Below are 15,492 nucleotides of genomic sequence, written 5' to 3' on the forward strand. Positions count from 1 at the left end.
AGGGCCAGAATTATACAGAATGGTGTCGTCTGTGTAGAGGTGGATCAGAGAATCACCAGCAGCATGAGTGACATCATTGATGTATACAGACAAAAGAGTTGGCCCGAGGATTGAACCCTGTGGCACCCCAATAGAGACTGCCAGAGTTCCAGACAACAGGCCCTCCAATTTGACACACTGAACTCTGTCTGAGAAGTAGTTGGTGAACCAGGCGAGGCAGTCATTTGAGAAACCAAGGCTGTTGAGTCTGCCGATAAGAATGTGGTGATTGACAGAGTCGAAAGCCTTGGCCAGGTCAATGAATACAGCTGCACAGTATTGTCTCTTATCGATGGCGGTTATGATATTGTTAAGGACCTTGAGCATGGCTGAGGTGCAACCATGACCAGCTCGGAAACCAGATTACATAGTGGAGAAGGTACGGTGGGATTAGAAATGGTCGGTGATCTGTTTGTTAACTTGGCTTTCGAAGACCTTAGAAAGGCAGGGTAGGATAGATATAGGTCTGTAGCAGTTTAGGTCTAGAGTGTCTCCCCCTTTGAAGAGGGGGACAACCGTGGCAGCTTTCCAATCTTTGGGGATCTCAGACGATACGAAAGAGAGGTTGAACAGGCTAGTAGTAAGGGTTACAACAATTTCGGCGGATAATTTTAGAAAGAGAGGGTCCAGATTGACCAGCCCGGCTGATTTGTAGGGGTCCAGATTTTGCAGTTCTTTCAGAACATCAGCTGTTTGGATTTGGGTGAAGGAGAAATGGGGAGGCTTGGGCAAGTTGCTGTGGGGTGTGCAGGGCTGTTGACCGGGGTAGGGGTAGCCAGGTGGAAAGCATGGCCAGCCATAGAGAAATGCTTATTGAAATGATCAATAATCGCGGATTTATCGATGGTGACAGTGTTTTCTAGCCTCAGTGCAGTTGGCAGCTGGGAGGAGGTGCTCTTATTCTGCAAATTTCTTTTTGAAAAAGCAAGCCTTTGCTTTCCTAACTGCCTGTGTATATTGGTTCCTAACTTCCCTGAAAAGTTGCATATCGCATGGGCTGTTCGATGCTAATGCAGTACGCCACAGGATGTTTTTGTGCTGGTCAATGGCATTCAGGTCTGGAGTGAACCAAGAGCTATATCTGTTCCTGGTTCTACATTTTTTGAATGGGGCATGCTTATTTATGGTGAGTAAAGCACTTTTAAAGAATAACCAGGCATCCTCTACTGACCGAATCAGGTCAATATCCTTCCAGGCTACCAGGACGATTAGAAAGGCCTGCTCGCTGAAGTGTTTTAGGGAGCGTTTGACAGTGATGAGGGGTGGTCGTTTGACCGCAGACCCATTACGGACGCAGGCAATGAGGCAGTGATCGCTGAGATCCTGGTTGAAGACAGCAGATGTGTATTTGGATGGCAGGTTGGTTAGGATGATATCTATGAGGGTGCCTGTGTTTACAGATTTGGGGTTGTACCTGGTAGGTTCATTGATCATTTGTGTGAGATTGAGGGCATCAACTTTAGATTGTAGGATGGCCGGGGTGTTAAGCATGTCCCAGTTTAGGTCACCAAACAGCACGAGCTCTGAAGATAGATGGTGGGAAATCAATTCACATATGGTGTCCAGGGCACAGCTGGGGACAGATGGTGGTCCATAGCAAGCGGCAACGGCAACGGCAATAATACATCAATCATTTGGTGCAGCACCTATCATGACCCCAAGGTGAACCCCATCAGGTGTAAAGCCATTACATATACATTTTTCCAGAAGCATACTATGATTGATAATGTCAAAAGTCACAATGAAATCTTACAAAACAGATCCCACAATCTTTTTATTATCAATTTCTCTCAGCCAACCACCAGTCATTTGTGTAAGTGCCGTGCGTGTTGAATGCCATTCACTATCAGAACGCTAAAAGTCTGTTGTTAATTTATTTACTGTAAAATAGCATTGTATCTGGTCAAACACAATTTTTTCCAAAAGTTTACTAAGGGTTGATAACAGGCTGATTGGTCGGCTGTTTGAGCCAGTAAAGGGTGCTTTACTATTCTTGGGTAGCGGAATGACTTTGCTTCCCTCCAGGCCTGAGGGCACACAGTTTTTTGTAAGCTTAGATCGAGGAGATGGCAAATAGGAGTGGCAATATCGTACTCTATCATCCTAAGTAATTTTCCATCCAAGTTGCCAGACCCAGGTGGCTCGTCATTGTTGATAGACAACAATCATTTTTTCACCTTTTCCGCACTCACATTACACAATTCAAAATTACAGTGCTTGTCTTTTCATAATTTGGTCAGTTATACTTGGATGTGTAGGTTCGGCGTTTGTTGCTGGCATGTCATGTCTAATAAAAACAAATATTAAAGTATACTGCACAAAAATATAAATATAACATGCAACAATTTTTAAGATTTTACCGAGTTACAGTTCATATAAGGAAATCAGTCAATTTAAATAAATAATTTAGACCCTAATCTATGTATTTCACATGACTGAGAATACAGATATGAATCTGTTGATCACAGATATCTTAAAAAGTTAGGGGCGTGGACCAGTATCTGGTGTGATCACCATTTGCCTCATGCAACGCGACTCATCTCCTTCGCAATAAGTTGATCAGGCTGTTGATTGTGGTCTGTTGAATGTTGTCCCACTCCTCTTCAATGGTTGTGTGAAGTTGCTGGATATTGCCGTGAACTGGACACACTGTCGTACACATCGATCCAGATCATCCCAAACATGCTCAATTGGTTACATGTCTGGTGATTATGCAGACCATGGAGGAACTGGAACATCTTCAGCTTCCAGGTATTGTGTACAGATCCTTGTGTCATGGGGGAGTGCATTATCGTGCTGAAACATTAGGTGATGGCGAGATAATGTTGTCACGATATCGCTGTGCATTCAAATTGCCATCGATAAAATGCAATTGTGCTTAATGTCTTTTGCTTATGCCTGGCCATACCATAACCCCACCACCACCATAGGGCACTCTGTTCACAACAATGACATCAGCAAACCGCTCGCCCACACAACAGCTTCTTGATTTGCCACACCTGTCAGATGGATTATGTAGGCAAAGGAGAAATGCTCACTAAACGGGATGTTAACAAATTTGTGCACAAAATTGGAGAAAAAATATTTTTTGCGTGCATATGGAACATTTCTGGGATATTTTATTTAAGCTCATTAATCATGGAACTAACACTTTACATGTTGCGTTTATATTTTTGTTCAGTGTAGTTTCCAATATCAGTGGGTTTTGTGATGAAGGAGCCATCTGATTCAATGAATGATGGACCTGAGTTTGCCCTTTTGGCCAAAATTGAATTTAAGGTGCTCCAAAGCTTTTTACTATCATTCTTTATATTATTTATTGTTGTTTCATCGTATAGTTTCTACTTCTTTTTATGCTGTTTAGTCACATGATTTCTCAATTTGCAGTAGGTTTGCCAATCAGTTATGCAGCCAGACTTATTTGTCATTCCTTTTGCCTCATCCCTCTCAACCATAACATTTTTCAATTCCTCATCACAGGGATTTAACAGTTCTTGCAGTCATTTTCTTAATGAGTGCATGCTTATTAGTAACTGGAGTAAGTAATTTCATAAATATGTAAAGTGTGTAAAGGGATATATGTAAAGGGAACTTTGGTTTTCCTAGATATGGCTATCATATTTTGATCAACGCATCGGATGGATTTGGATACTGCTTTAAAGCAGATTTCTACAGCATTAATAAAGACTTAATCAATATATGTGGATGATTCATTTCTGTGCTGTTTAGAAATACCGTGGTAGGTTGACTGATAACCTGAACCAGGTTGCAGGCACTTGTTACAGTTTGAAGCTTTTTCTTGAGTGGGCAGTTTGATGAAAGCTGGTCAATATTTAGGTCACCCAGGAAATATTCCTCTGTTGATATCACGTACATTTTCAAGTAGGGATGCACAATATACCGGTGAACATATCGGAATCGGACAATATTAGCTAAAAATGCAAACATCGGTATCAGCCCGATGTCTAGTTTAACACAGATGTGAAAAACTGTTTTTTTTTGGCAAGGAAAATATCAGATATCCGTATCTGCCAAAAATGTCAGATACTGACTGTTAGCACTGCCAAGAGTGTGCAAAGCTGTCATCAAGGCAAAGGTGGCTACTTTGAAGAATCTCAAATATAAAATATATTTTGATTTGTTTAACACTTTTTTGGTTACTACATGATTCCATATGTGTTATTTCATAGTTGTGATGTCTTCACTATCGTTATACAATGTAGATAGTAGTAAAAATAAAGAAAAACCCTTGAATGTGTAGGTATGTCCAAACCTCTGCCTGATACTGAATATTCATTAATACTGGCAGGTTTTGGTGTTGTTTTTCAGCTAGACATTTCATTATACTGGGTAGGTTTTCACCAATGAAGCCTGCTAAATTGTAATGCCTTTTTCTGGTATGGCTATAAAAACAGACTGAGGGGAAACGCATTTTTCTTTAGATTTTTAGTTATTCACCTCTGTTGTAGACTTCACTGAATCTCTCTAATGATCAGTTTAGTATAGAAAGTGTGTACCATGCTACTGATTATCATTGTAGAAATGTCTGACTTTTGGAAAAAAGGAGTTCTCTCCATGTTTGCATCCATAATTCAAGATAGACCGGTGTCTTCGGTGTACTGAAAGGTGAATTCTCAGACCTAAATGAATAAAAAGTTGGTCCGTTGGGGCGGACACCGCCTGGATTCCTTAAAATTTAATACATAATTTGAGCCCCTCTCTTTTAAAATGAAATATAGAATAGGAGGCCTGGTGCAATGCCTAATTACATTGTGTTTTTCATATGATGCATTCTTATTGAAACCCTCTCTACTCTCCGTGCCTGGAAAGATTGCAAGGTAGTAGATGCTCGCTAACTACAAGTCGGGCTCAATCCTTCTCAGGGAGAAGATGCTGATGAAAACAGGGATGGGTTGTGACTATAACTGTGGTTTTGCAAATATTAAAAGAGGTTGTGAATTTGAAACATACCTCTGTGTGAGGCTGGGATGAGTGCTGGAAGTGCTATAGGCTGACGTTTATGGTTCGTCTTACTGCTATATTCTTCTTTCCCCTATTACACAGAAACAAACTTTGTTTTGTTCTCTGGTTTACATATGTTCCGCAGACCTGAACATTTTATGAATCCAACATACATTCTGAGTTAAAACGTCATGGATAAGGGATTTAATATGTGCAGCTAGCTGCATTTTCTTTACTCATGCTGCAAGGTGGCACTCCAAAATAACAGGAGTGTTTGGAATATGAATGTATTGGGACTTACTAAATCTAACCTGTATAGATTGAGCTTGTGCATTGTCACTGCATATAAGATAATTGTACAATTAAGATATAATATAATATAATTACTGATAGTTCAAGGAAACTCTATTGTCAAGTGCATGTCATGTCACTGGCGTTTAGTTGGATATTTGGTTGAGACAGCTAAGTGCATATCATTATTATTCAGTCAGTCACTTGAGACACGAAGAACCCAGTAACATAACATCTTTTAAACACATTACCTGTATAACACATTAGGACACTTTCACTTTCCATCATTTGCAGTAAAAGTAATAGCATCACATTAATGGGCAGAAATCACTTCATAATGAGTACTTAATTATTGTAATTGTAGCATGATGTATTGGGCCCAGACTAGCATTTTAATGTTAAAGCTAACTCTGGTGAAAGTTTGAATTGGTATGACTCATCATTTCACTTAATCCGTATTTGTATACACCCACCATAAAGGGAATACATTACCACTCAATCTGAGCTCTGAAAAATCCCATTTAGAATTCAAACTCTGAATACCTGATGCTTGGACTTGTGTAAACCCCTAAAACAACTGCTGGTTAACACACCAGGCCTACAGATATAAGTTATTCAATATATTTACCATCAAGTTGTGTGCAGGAAATATGAGCAGCTACATCAGATATGATTACCTTCATCCTGGCATTCTGTGACAGTTAACCTTTGCACTAACATTTGTATTTGAAAATCAGGAGCTAATGCATTCTCCCCCGTATCCCCTGTATAACACGCTCAGGGCATGTCTGTCATTGGAAGTATACAGTAGCTAGGTCCCTGCTCTCAATGTGAATCCCCATCAATCTGGTTGAATCAGGTTAGGGCGACATCCCTCCTCCTGTGTGCTGACAGAAGGCATCAGCAGAAAAGAGCAGCTCCCCTGTTTCTGATGGCTGTAATAACTAGCGCTGATCAGGAGGCTGCTGGAGAGGAACTAGCCTGACCAGCCATGCTGCACAGTTCTTGGGCTGTGTCCAAAATAGCACCCTATTCATTTTATAGTGCTCTATAAATATATAGTGAAATGGTGCCATATCCGACACATCCTTTGTCTGTGCTGCTGCTGGCAAATAGAACATAATCACAGTCCTGGAGTAATTAAGGAGACAGGTGAATCGATCTCACTGCAGAGAATGCCATTGTTTCATTGTACTCCCATTGCAGGTGACTGTCTATGCTTAGATGGCTACATGAAGGACCCTGTCCATAAGCATCTCTGTATTCGTAACGAGTGGGGTCCAAATCAAGGGTAAGTGACAATATCGCTTCTAATGGTCCTGCATGCTAAATCAGATATTGACATGGCAGCTCTAAGTTAAAAAGCTTTATTACAGCCTCCCGAGTGGCGGAGCGGTCTAAGGCACTGCAGGCGTCACAACAGATCCGGGTTCGATCCCGGGCTGTGTCACAGCCGGCCGCGACTGGGAGACCCATGAGGTGGCGCGCAATTGGCCCAGCGTTGTCCGGGTTAGGGGAGGGTTTGACTGCCCGGGATGTCCTTATCCCATCGCGCTCTAGCGACTCCTGTGGGGGGCCGGGCGCATGCACGCTGACATGGTCACCCGTTGTACCGTGTTTCCTCTGACACATTGGTGCGGCTGGCTTCTGGGTTAAGTGAGCAGTGTGTCAAGAAGCAGTGCAGCTTGGCAGGGTCGTGTTTCGGAGGATGCGTGGCTTTCGGCCTTCGCCTCTCCCAAGTCCATACGGGAATTGCAGCGATGGGACAAGACTATAACTACCAATTGGATAACACAACATTTCTAAATATAGAAAAAATTTAATAAATACTGTAGCTTTATTACACAGCAGAACTGTGAAGACTATAGTTGGGTCTAACATGAAATGTGGAGTACAAGCAGATGGATGTTTTAAAATCCTTCCCCGAATTTTAGAATGCTACCAACTTTTATCACCCATATACATCACTTGAAAAGAATTTGCCTGCTGCTACAGGGCCTTCGCAGTTCTGATGTTAGAAATATGCTTTTTTCACTATACATCGGAATTGTGTCACACATTTCTCAACCTCCCTTATCTCCCTCCCTCCCCAAGTGATTTTCCTTTCTCCCGTGCAGTCAGTCTTTGACAGGGAAAACCTACAGGCGCAACTTAAATGTTTAATGACTGGCCCTTCTGGTATAAGGCCTTTATCAGGTTTTAGCTGCTCTTTTGCCAATAGTAACAGCTTACTCAGAGAAGGAGCAGCTCCTTGTCACAATTTCTCTCACACTGTAGCAGATTCAAGTCCCCAAGCTGAATGTGTTTATTAATCTCCATCATTCTTCCCCTCTCCTCTCCCAGCTCTGGTAAATAGACACAAGCCTAAGTCACATTCCATGTCAGGCAACTGAGGAACTGATTTTTTATCAGTGTGTTTACCCACAGTATCTGTCCTAGTGCTACTTTTGATCTGCCACATTTTTGGGGATTGGTTGAAATGTTGTTGGGAGATGGGGTGCTGAAAAGAGGCCAAACATATTTTATGTTATGTTTGAGCTGAAAATAAAAATAAATATTTAATGGACAACTGAAGAAAAACAGAAACTATGCTTGTGTATTCAGGGTCGGTGCCAGGCATAAGCAACATAAGCGGTCGTTTTCGAACTCAGTCGGGGTCTCAACTTACTATTGAGAGTCAGAATAGTAGAATACACCAGGTGCAATTTCCAAATGTGGTTGTGCATCAGCAGTTTTTCTCTTGTGATGTCAGTCACTAACAGTCATTCAATTAGCCATGTCAGCTAACAATTTTTAGATTGGTAGTTAGTCTAGCCAGGTCATTTTCAAAACGAGTAGAATTGCATAATCTTTTTAATCATATTGCAATGTTTTCTCTCTGCCCCATGGTGTTTTAGCGGTCCAATGCAACCATTTTTATCTCAATATCAAATCATTTCTGGTAACAATTAAGTACCTGACTGTGATTTTTTTCCAATTAAAATGGTCAAAAGGAAACAGAAAATGCTTCTTAGCAAAGAGCAATTTCTCAAGCAATAATTTAGCTAGGACTGTCTGAGAGTGGGGAGCGGAAAAAGGAAAATTAGGTTTGGAAATCTCTTTCTTATTGGTCTATTAACTAATTTACCGCATGGTAATGTCACCATGGAAGTCCAAAACTCCATCCCACCAAAACAGGCTGAAATTTCAGGTGGTCTTTTCAAACAGCTCTTACACTAAAAGGGCATTATCATCATGTTCACAATTTCACAGTATTATTCCATCCTCATAGTGTGGAAATGTATTTAAAACACAGGAAAAATCACGTTTTTGACTGCACTGGACCTTTAAAACTGCAACATTTTCTCTACTCCCCATGGCAAAATGTGTACAATTGCAGGAAACCAAATCTCGCTTAAGGCCCCCAAAAGGCTAGAGCTGGCCCTATTTGTATTGCAGTGTAACGTGTTGTGATATTTAACCTTTATTTACATTAACTAGGCAAGTCAGTTAAGAACAAATTCTTATTTACAATGACGGCCTACCAAAAGGCAAAAGGCCTCCTACGGGGACAGGGGCTGGGATTAAAAATAAAAATGAATTAAATAGAAATATAGGACAAAACACACATCACAACAAGAGAGACAACACAACACTAAATAAAGATAGACCTAAGACAATGATTACTCATTGTTACACTCTACTTAAAGTAGTAAAACATGTTTCTTTATTTAAATCACTCATTTCATTCTTGTCTCGGAAATCAGCTTACTGGTTTTGACTGAAAATAAGTCTTATTCTCTCCTATCTCTTATTTGTCACCAGACCCTGGCCGTACACTATTTTCCAGCGTGGTTTTGATCTGGTGATGGGAGAACAACCATCTGATCGCATTTTCAGGTAAGATAACTCATGGTACACACCTATTCATCCAAACACATTTTAACCAATGACCTGCCACTAGCATTACACAAAGCATGTGTGCTGATGATTCAACCATATACGCATCAGCAAACCACAGCTAATGAAGTCACTGAAACCCTTAACAAAGAGTTGCAGTATGTTTTGGAATGGGTGGCCAGTAATAAACTGGTAGTGCACATCTCTAAAACTAAGAGCGTTGTATTTGGTACAAATCATTCCCTAAATTCTAGACCACATCTGAATCTGGCAATGACTAGTGTGGCTGTTGAACAAGTTGAGGAGACTAAATTACTTGGTGTTACCTTAGATTGTAAATTGTCATGGCCAAAACATATTGATTTAATGGTTGTAAAGATGGGGACAGGTTTGTCAGTAATTAAGAGATGCTCTGCTTTTTTGACACCTCACTCCACAAAGCAAGTCCTGCAGGTTCTAGTTTTATCTTATCTTGATTTTTGTCCAGTCATATGGTCAAGTGCTGCAAAGAAAGACCTAGTTAAGCTGCAGCTGGCCCAGAACCAAGCTTCACATCTTGCTCTTCATTGTAATCAGTGGGCTTATATTAATACTATGCATGCCAGTCTCTCTTGGGTAAGTTGAGGAAAGACTGACTGCGTCACTTCATGTTGTTATAACAAACATGAATGTGTTGGAAATTCCTAATTGTTTGCAGTCAACTTACACACAGCACTGACACTCACACTTACCCCACCAGACATGCCACCAGGGGTCTTTTCACAGTACCCAGGTCCAGAACAAATTCAAGGAAACGTACAGTATTATACAGAGCATGAGTGCATGGAACTCCCTTCCATCTTATATCGCGCAAGTGAACAGCAAACCTGGTTTCAAAAAACAAATACAGCCACACCTCACGGCACAATGCCTCTCCCCCATGTGACCTATTTGTTGTGTGTGTGTCCTGATATGTACAGTATGTGTAACTGATGGACACACACACACACACACACACGCACGCACGCACGCACGCACACACACACACACACACACACACACACACACACAAACACAAACACACACATACACTATCTGTTCATGTTTTTAAATGAATGAAGTACATTTAGTCTGTAATGTATTTTTCATTATGTGTCGGACCCCAGAAAGACTAGCTTTTGCCATTGGCGTCGACAAATGGGGATCTTAATACGTCAAATAAAAAATAAGTAACCCTTTTTAAAACAGCATGAAATTGAGTTGACCCGTTGGAAGGCAGTAACTTTTTTTTACAATATGAAAAGTTTTTTCATTTGATTATGGCTGATACTACTTTTTGGATATGGCACAACACGGCAGATTGTCACTTTTGAAGATGGTATAGAAAGAAGTGAAAGCTTATCGAGTAGATTTTACACTGTAAGAAAAAAAGAGTGTGTTCCTATTCTGTCTAACAACATTTCAGGACATACTTTCTACATTTTTTAAATATTATGTTCTATTAGAAAACACCAAAGTTCCAATCTTAACTTAGTTGAAGCTGAGTTATGTTGTTCTTTTAACGGCATGAAGGAATTGTATCACTCTGTACATGATAAATAAGTCATGTTCACAAGAAAGCAGCATTTCATTTTGTACCATTTGAGCTCTACATGGGGTATATTTACAAAGAGAATAATCTTAAATCATGGGATTTGTTAATTCTTTAAAAAAACATTCCCTGATCGTGTAATACAATTGATTCTGTTTTATGTGTAAGGCATAAAACTGATTTTAATAGTTTAACTACATGCATGCACAACTCTGAAATGAGAGTTACAGTTTAGTTCTCTAGTTCTAATTTGTCTGATTACTTTTGTGTACGTACATTTGATCCTTGCATGAAATGTGTAATCAATTTGAAATGTAAGATTTATCTTGTTCTGTTGTCGTATGCCCAGTGGAATTAATGAGAATGTGCTATTTTCTCACGAAACCACAGAAAAAAGTTAGAATTTGTTGTTACAGCAATGCTGAGGCCTGTTTCGTAAGATATCACACAATGTTCTTGGTCAATAGAAAGTCAACATTTGCATTCTATGATGTAAACCATCACAGTTGTTTTCTAATTTATTTTACAATTGAGTACAGAGAAAGACTGGGGACGTGGGAGGGAAAACCCTTATCAATGATATGGCTCCTGTTTTGTATATATACAATATCTAGAAACCTCCTCAAAAGCCAAGGACACAACAAAACTGATTATGCTGCTTGACACTGCTCTCAACAAAGAACAGTTTACATTCCAAATGGCACCCTATTCCTTATATAGTGCACTGCTTTTGACCATGGCTCATAGGGCTCTGGTCAAAAGGAGTGCACTATTTCGGGAATAGGGTGCCATTTGGGACACATGTTATATTTTCACAGGGATGATTTAGTTATTCTCATGGTTGTAAGCGCTGTCTTTGTTAGTCATTGAGAGCAACCATCACACAAACATCTCTATGAGGCTCTTTGATACATTTGATTCCCCTTTGGAATGTTAATGCTCAGGGGGCCTGTCTCGATACTCTGTTCAGCATCAGGTTTAAAGTAACTTTGTGCTCAAGCGTTTTACACCAACATCCATTGGAATTCAAATGTCTCAGGCTCCTCTTTGAACCCCACTCACACTCTTATGTTCAAATCGTGCACACATAATTAACGTTTTTAGGGGCTGCCCGTTTGCCAAGTCACCCATCTGTGTATTACAATTCAACAAAACAGTATTGCACTCATGAATAGAATACAAAATTAAAATTAAAAACATTTGTTGTTTGCTGAGCTTGGGGATCATGTGAATCAAGAGCAGCATGTTAATTCAAAATAAGATCCTATACACACTAGTCAGTCAACAATCTCAAATAGCGTGGGGATCTATAATTGTGTGAAGAGTCTAGCATCTAGATAAGTAACTTGTTAGAGTTCGATTAGTTGAATCCATTTGCAAGCTGTCACAGTGCCAGGGCAGGGCTTGGGCAGAAACTAGATCAAGTACAGGAAGAAAATAAACTGGTTGGGTTTGTATCGGAGGTCAAGTCTTTCTATCACTGTAAACACCTGCCCTGAATGGGTGGAGGGGGTTCACTCTCAAAGGTTGTTTTCTCTTGTGATTCATTCCTGTGCTCACGAACTCCAGTGAGGAGTGTTCCTTGCTACTGTTCCACAAGCTTCTGTTGTTTAAAGGATTTCTTGTTGATAGCCTGCCGTTTCATATGGGCATCATCCCATACTATACCACAAAGAAAATGCATATTTCCTCTGGATAAGGAGAGAGTCTTATGGGGCTGTAGCAATGACTTACAGGGAAATAATAGGATAATAATACTGTTTTAATAGAGTTGCCTGTCTGCCCATAATCACTTGGAAGAATCCAGTGCATGATATTAAATGGTAGGACTGAGAGAGTTTGATTCATATAACACTACAGTTGGAAACAGGGGAGGTAATTGGAGGGACATAATTAAAGCTCTCTCTTACAGTGGGTTTAATCATTCCCTTCCTAAAGTGACTAGTAATGCATGCAGTGCTTGTGATCTGGTGGCCTTTTCCTATGCTAAGTTAGCATTTTTTTTAGATTCCAATTGCACAATGTAAAATGCAAAATATGTTAAGTCTGCAAAAATGTCCATTAACCAGTTTAATCAACAAGTCAATGTGTTTGTGCTACAATGATGCATTCGTAATATATAACAAATAATACAACTGCATTTGGTGTCAAATAGAAGAACACCTTATTTCAGACATAATGTACATCTTTATGCAGGTGTGACTCATAAACAGTTTGACTTTGAGATTCATGTTGAAGCCTTATAGAACAAAAAGCCTTATAGAACAAAAATAAGTTGATGCTGGATAGTAAACAATGCCGAAGTAAGTTCAAGGGTAGATCAAGAATCCCCCTAGAATACAGTACTTTGTCCAGACTCTTGTAATAGATGATGTGCCAGAAAAAACATCACATGCTACTCCTCAGTCCAATCAACCTTTAGTTTAAATGAGTGTAAAAGGTTTTTGAAGATAACTGAGGATATACTTGTGATTATCCAGAGAGATACAAATGCTGAAAGCATCCAAAGTCTCCAAGGCTACTATGGGCAGCAGGCAATCTTTGGATTTATTGTATTTCCCTGTGGTAAAGCAAGCACAGATGTTCCAAACACTGATCTTCTGAGCTACAGTACCACTCAACAATGCACCAGAAGACCTGGACATTTGCATATTTCAGACAAACAGGCATTAGCAAAGTGGTAGGAACCCCAGGTTTAAAAAAAAAAACTAAATGAAGTGGGCAATGTTATTTCAAAATATACTTTACTGCACTTTTCCCACTTTGTTTCCAATGTCAAAATCCTTGTATTCTTCCTCTTTAGGTTCACATACACATTGGGGGAAGGGATGTGGTTACCATTGAGTAAAAGCTTTGTCATTCCACCTGCTGAGCTGGCAATCAACCCATCAGCCAAGTGCAAGACTGATATGACTGTCATGGAAGATGCTGTGGATGTGAGGTGAGAGATTCAACTATTCCATATGTGTTTCATGAGATACTGTACGTTTTATAAGGAGTGATGATATTAGCTATGAAGAAAATAATATCTTGAGGCTACATACCAGTATTTTCATTCCATTCCATCATTGAGTATCCTCTGTATTGAAAGCATTTTGATTCCCAATACACTGTTCTGGAGAATGTAGCACTCATAAGGTTGATGTCAGACATTGCAAGTGTTTCATTGATCATGATTCAAAGAGTAATGGAACACTAAAATTGAGCAAGAAATCAATAAGTGAGCAGCAAAAACAAAACTAATTTGGCAATGTAATACCAGAAAACATTGACTTGTTAAATGTTTCATAACACCTCCAAAGGAAATGTACTCCTTGCACATAGATATTTTTTGAAGTGCAGAAAAAACATACCCAAAATAAGATTTTACAAACTTCAGCAAATGCAGCTTTCAAGCTATTTAGCCGTAAACCTGATTGCATTCATTACGTGTGGGTAGTTTCATTATACAAATGGCATTTGGGGAAAAGTTTTTTTGTTAAAATGTGGGAAACAAAATATAGTCACTGAGTAGTATGCAAGGCATTTTTATTGCAATTTCACCTGGCTGCTCTTGATGAATCAGTTGAAAAGGTTTCGCTTCACACATCCACCATTTGCTGAGTTCAAAGTTATCCTTGTATCAGAGCTTTGAAATCCTTCCAGTAGATGGTCTTAACTGAGTCCTTGGCCTGCCTTAGTTGCTCTTGGTAAACATTTGCTTCTATCGTTTTTTAAATGATAGGTATTTTTTTTAGGATTCTTCACTTGAAAATGTCACATATTCTTGTAACATAGGCTCACACCATCAGATATACTGTAGGTACAAAAATGAGATTATACAGCTGCATGATGTTTGGGTCTATAGTTTTTAATTATTCAGTCTGGCACAGGTACAGTGAGGGAAAAAAGTATTTGATCCCCTGCTGATTTTGTACGTTTGCCCACTGAAAAAGAAATGATCAGTCTATAATTTTAATGGTAGGTTTATTTGAACAGTGAGAGACAGAATAACAACAAAAAAATCCAGAAAAACGCATGTCAAAAATGTTATAAATTGATTTGCATTTTAATGAGGGAAAGAAGTATTTGACCCCCTCTCAATCAGAAAGATTTCTGGCTCTCAGGTGTCTTTTATACAGGTAACGAGCTGAGATTAGGAGCACACTCTTAAAGTGAGTGCTCCTAATCTCAGCTCGTTACCTGTATAAAAGACACCTTTCCACAGAAGCAATCAATCAGATTCCAAACCCTCCACCATGGCCAAAACCAAAGAGCTCTCCAAGGATGTCAGGGACAAGATTGTAGACCTACACAAGGCTGGAATGGGCTACAAGACCATTGCCAAGCAGCTTGGTGAGAAGGTGACAACAGTTGGAAGAAACACAAAAGAACTGTCAATCTCCCTCGGCCTGGGGCTCCATGCAAGATCTCACCTCGTGGAGTTGCAATGATCATGAGAACGGTGAGGAATCAGCTCAGAACTACACGGGAGGATCTTGTCAATGATCTCAAGGCAGCTGGGACCATAGTCACCAAGAAAACAATTGGTAACACACTACGCTGTGAAGGACTGAAATCCTGCAGCGCCTGCAAGGTCCCCCTGCTCAAGAAAGCACATATACATGCCCATCTGAAGTTTGCCAATGAACATCTGAATGATTCAGAGAACAACTGGGTGAAAGTGTTGTGGTCAGATGAGACCAAAATGGAGCTCTTTGGCATCAACTCAACTCGCCGTGTTTGGAGGAGGAGGAATGCTGCCTATGACC

The 15,492-nt window shown here is 39.9% G+C and overlaps 1 protein-coding gene across 7 annotated transcripts in view; it reads left to right on the forward strand.

Annotated features, from left to right (window-relative positions):
* LOC115156990 (astrotactin-1) overlaps window positions 1–15,492 on the forward strand; it is a 277,551-nt gene that overhangs the window by 101,283 nt on the left and 160,776 nt on the right. For all 7 annotated transcript variants that reach the window (XM_029704808.1, XM_029704810.1, XM_029704809.1 and 4 more), the window contains 3 exons: window positions 6,499–6,583; window positions 9,097–9,171; window positions 13,545–13,682. In XM_029704808.1, coding sequence (XP_029560668.1) covers window positions 6,499–6,583; window positions 9,097–9,171; window positions 13,545–13,682 — 298 coding nt within the window. The remainder of the gene's footprint in view (window positions 1–6,498; window positions 6,584–9,096; window positions 9,172–13,544; window positions 13,683–15,492) is intronic.

The sequence above is a fragment of the Salmo trutta genome, chromosome 21 (assembly GCF_901001165.1).
Source record: "Salmo trutta chromosome 21, fSalTru1.1, whole genome shotgun sequence".
Classification (NCBI taxonomy): Eukaryota; Metazoa; Chordata; class Actinopteri; order Salmoniformes; family Salmonidae; genus Salmo; species Salmo trutta.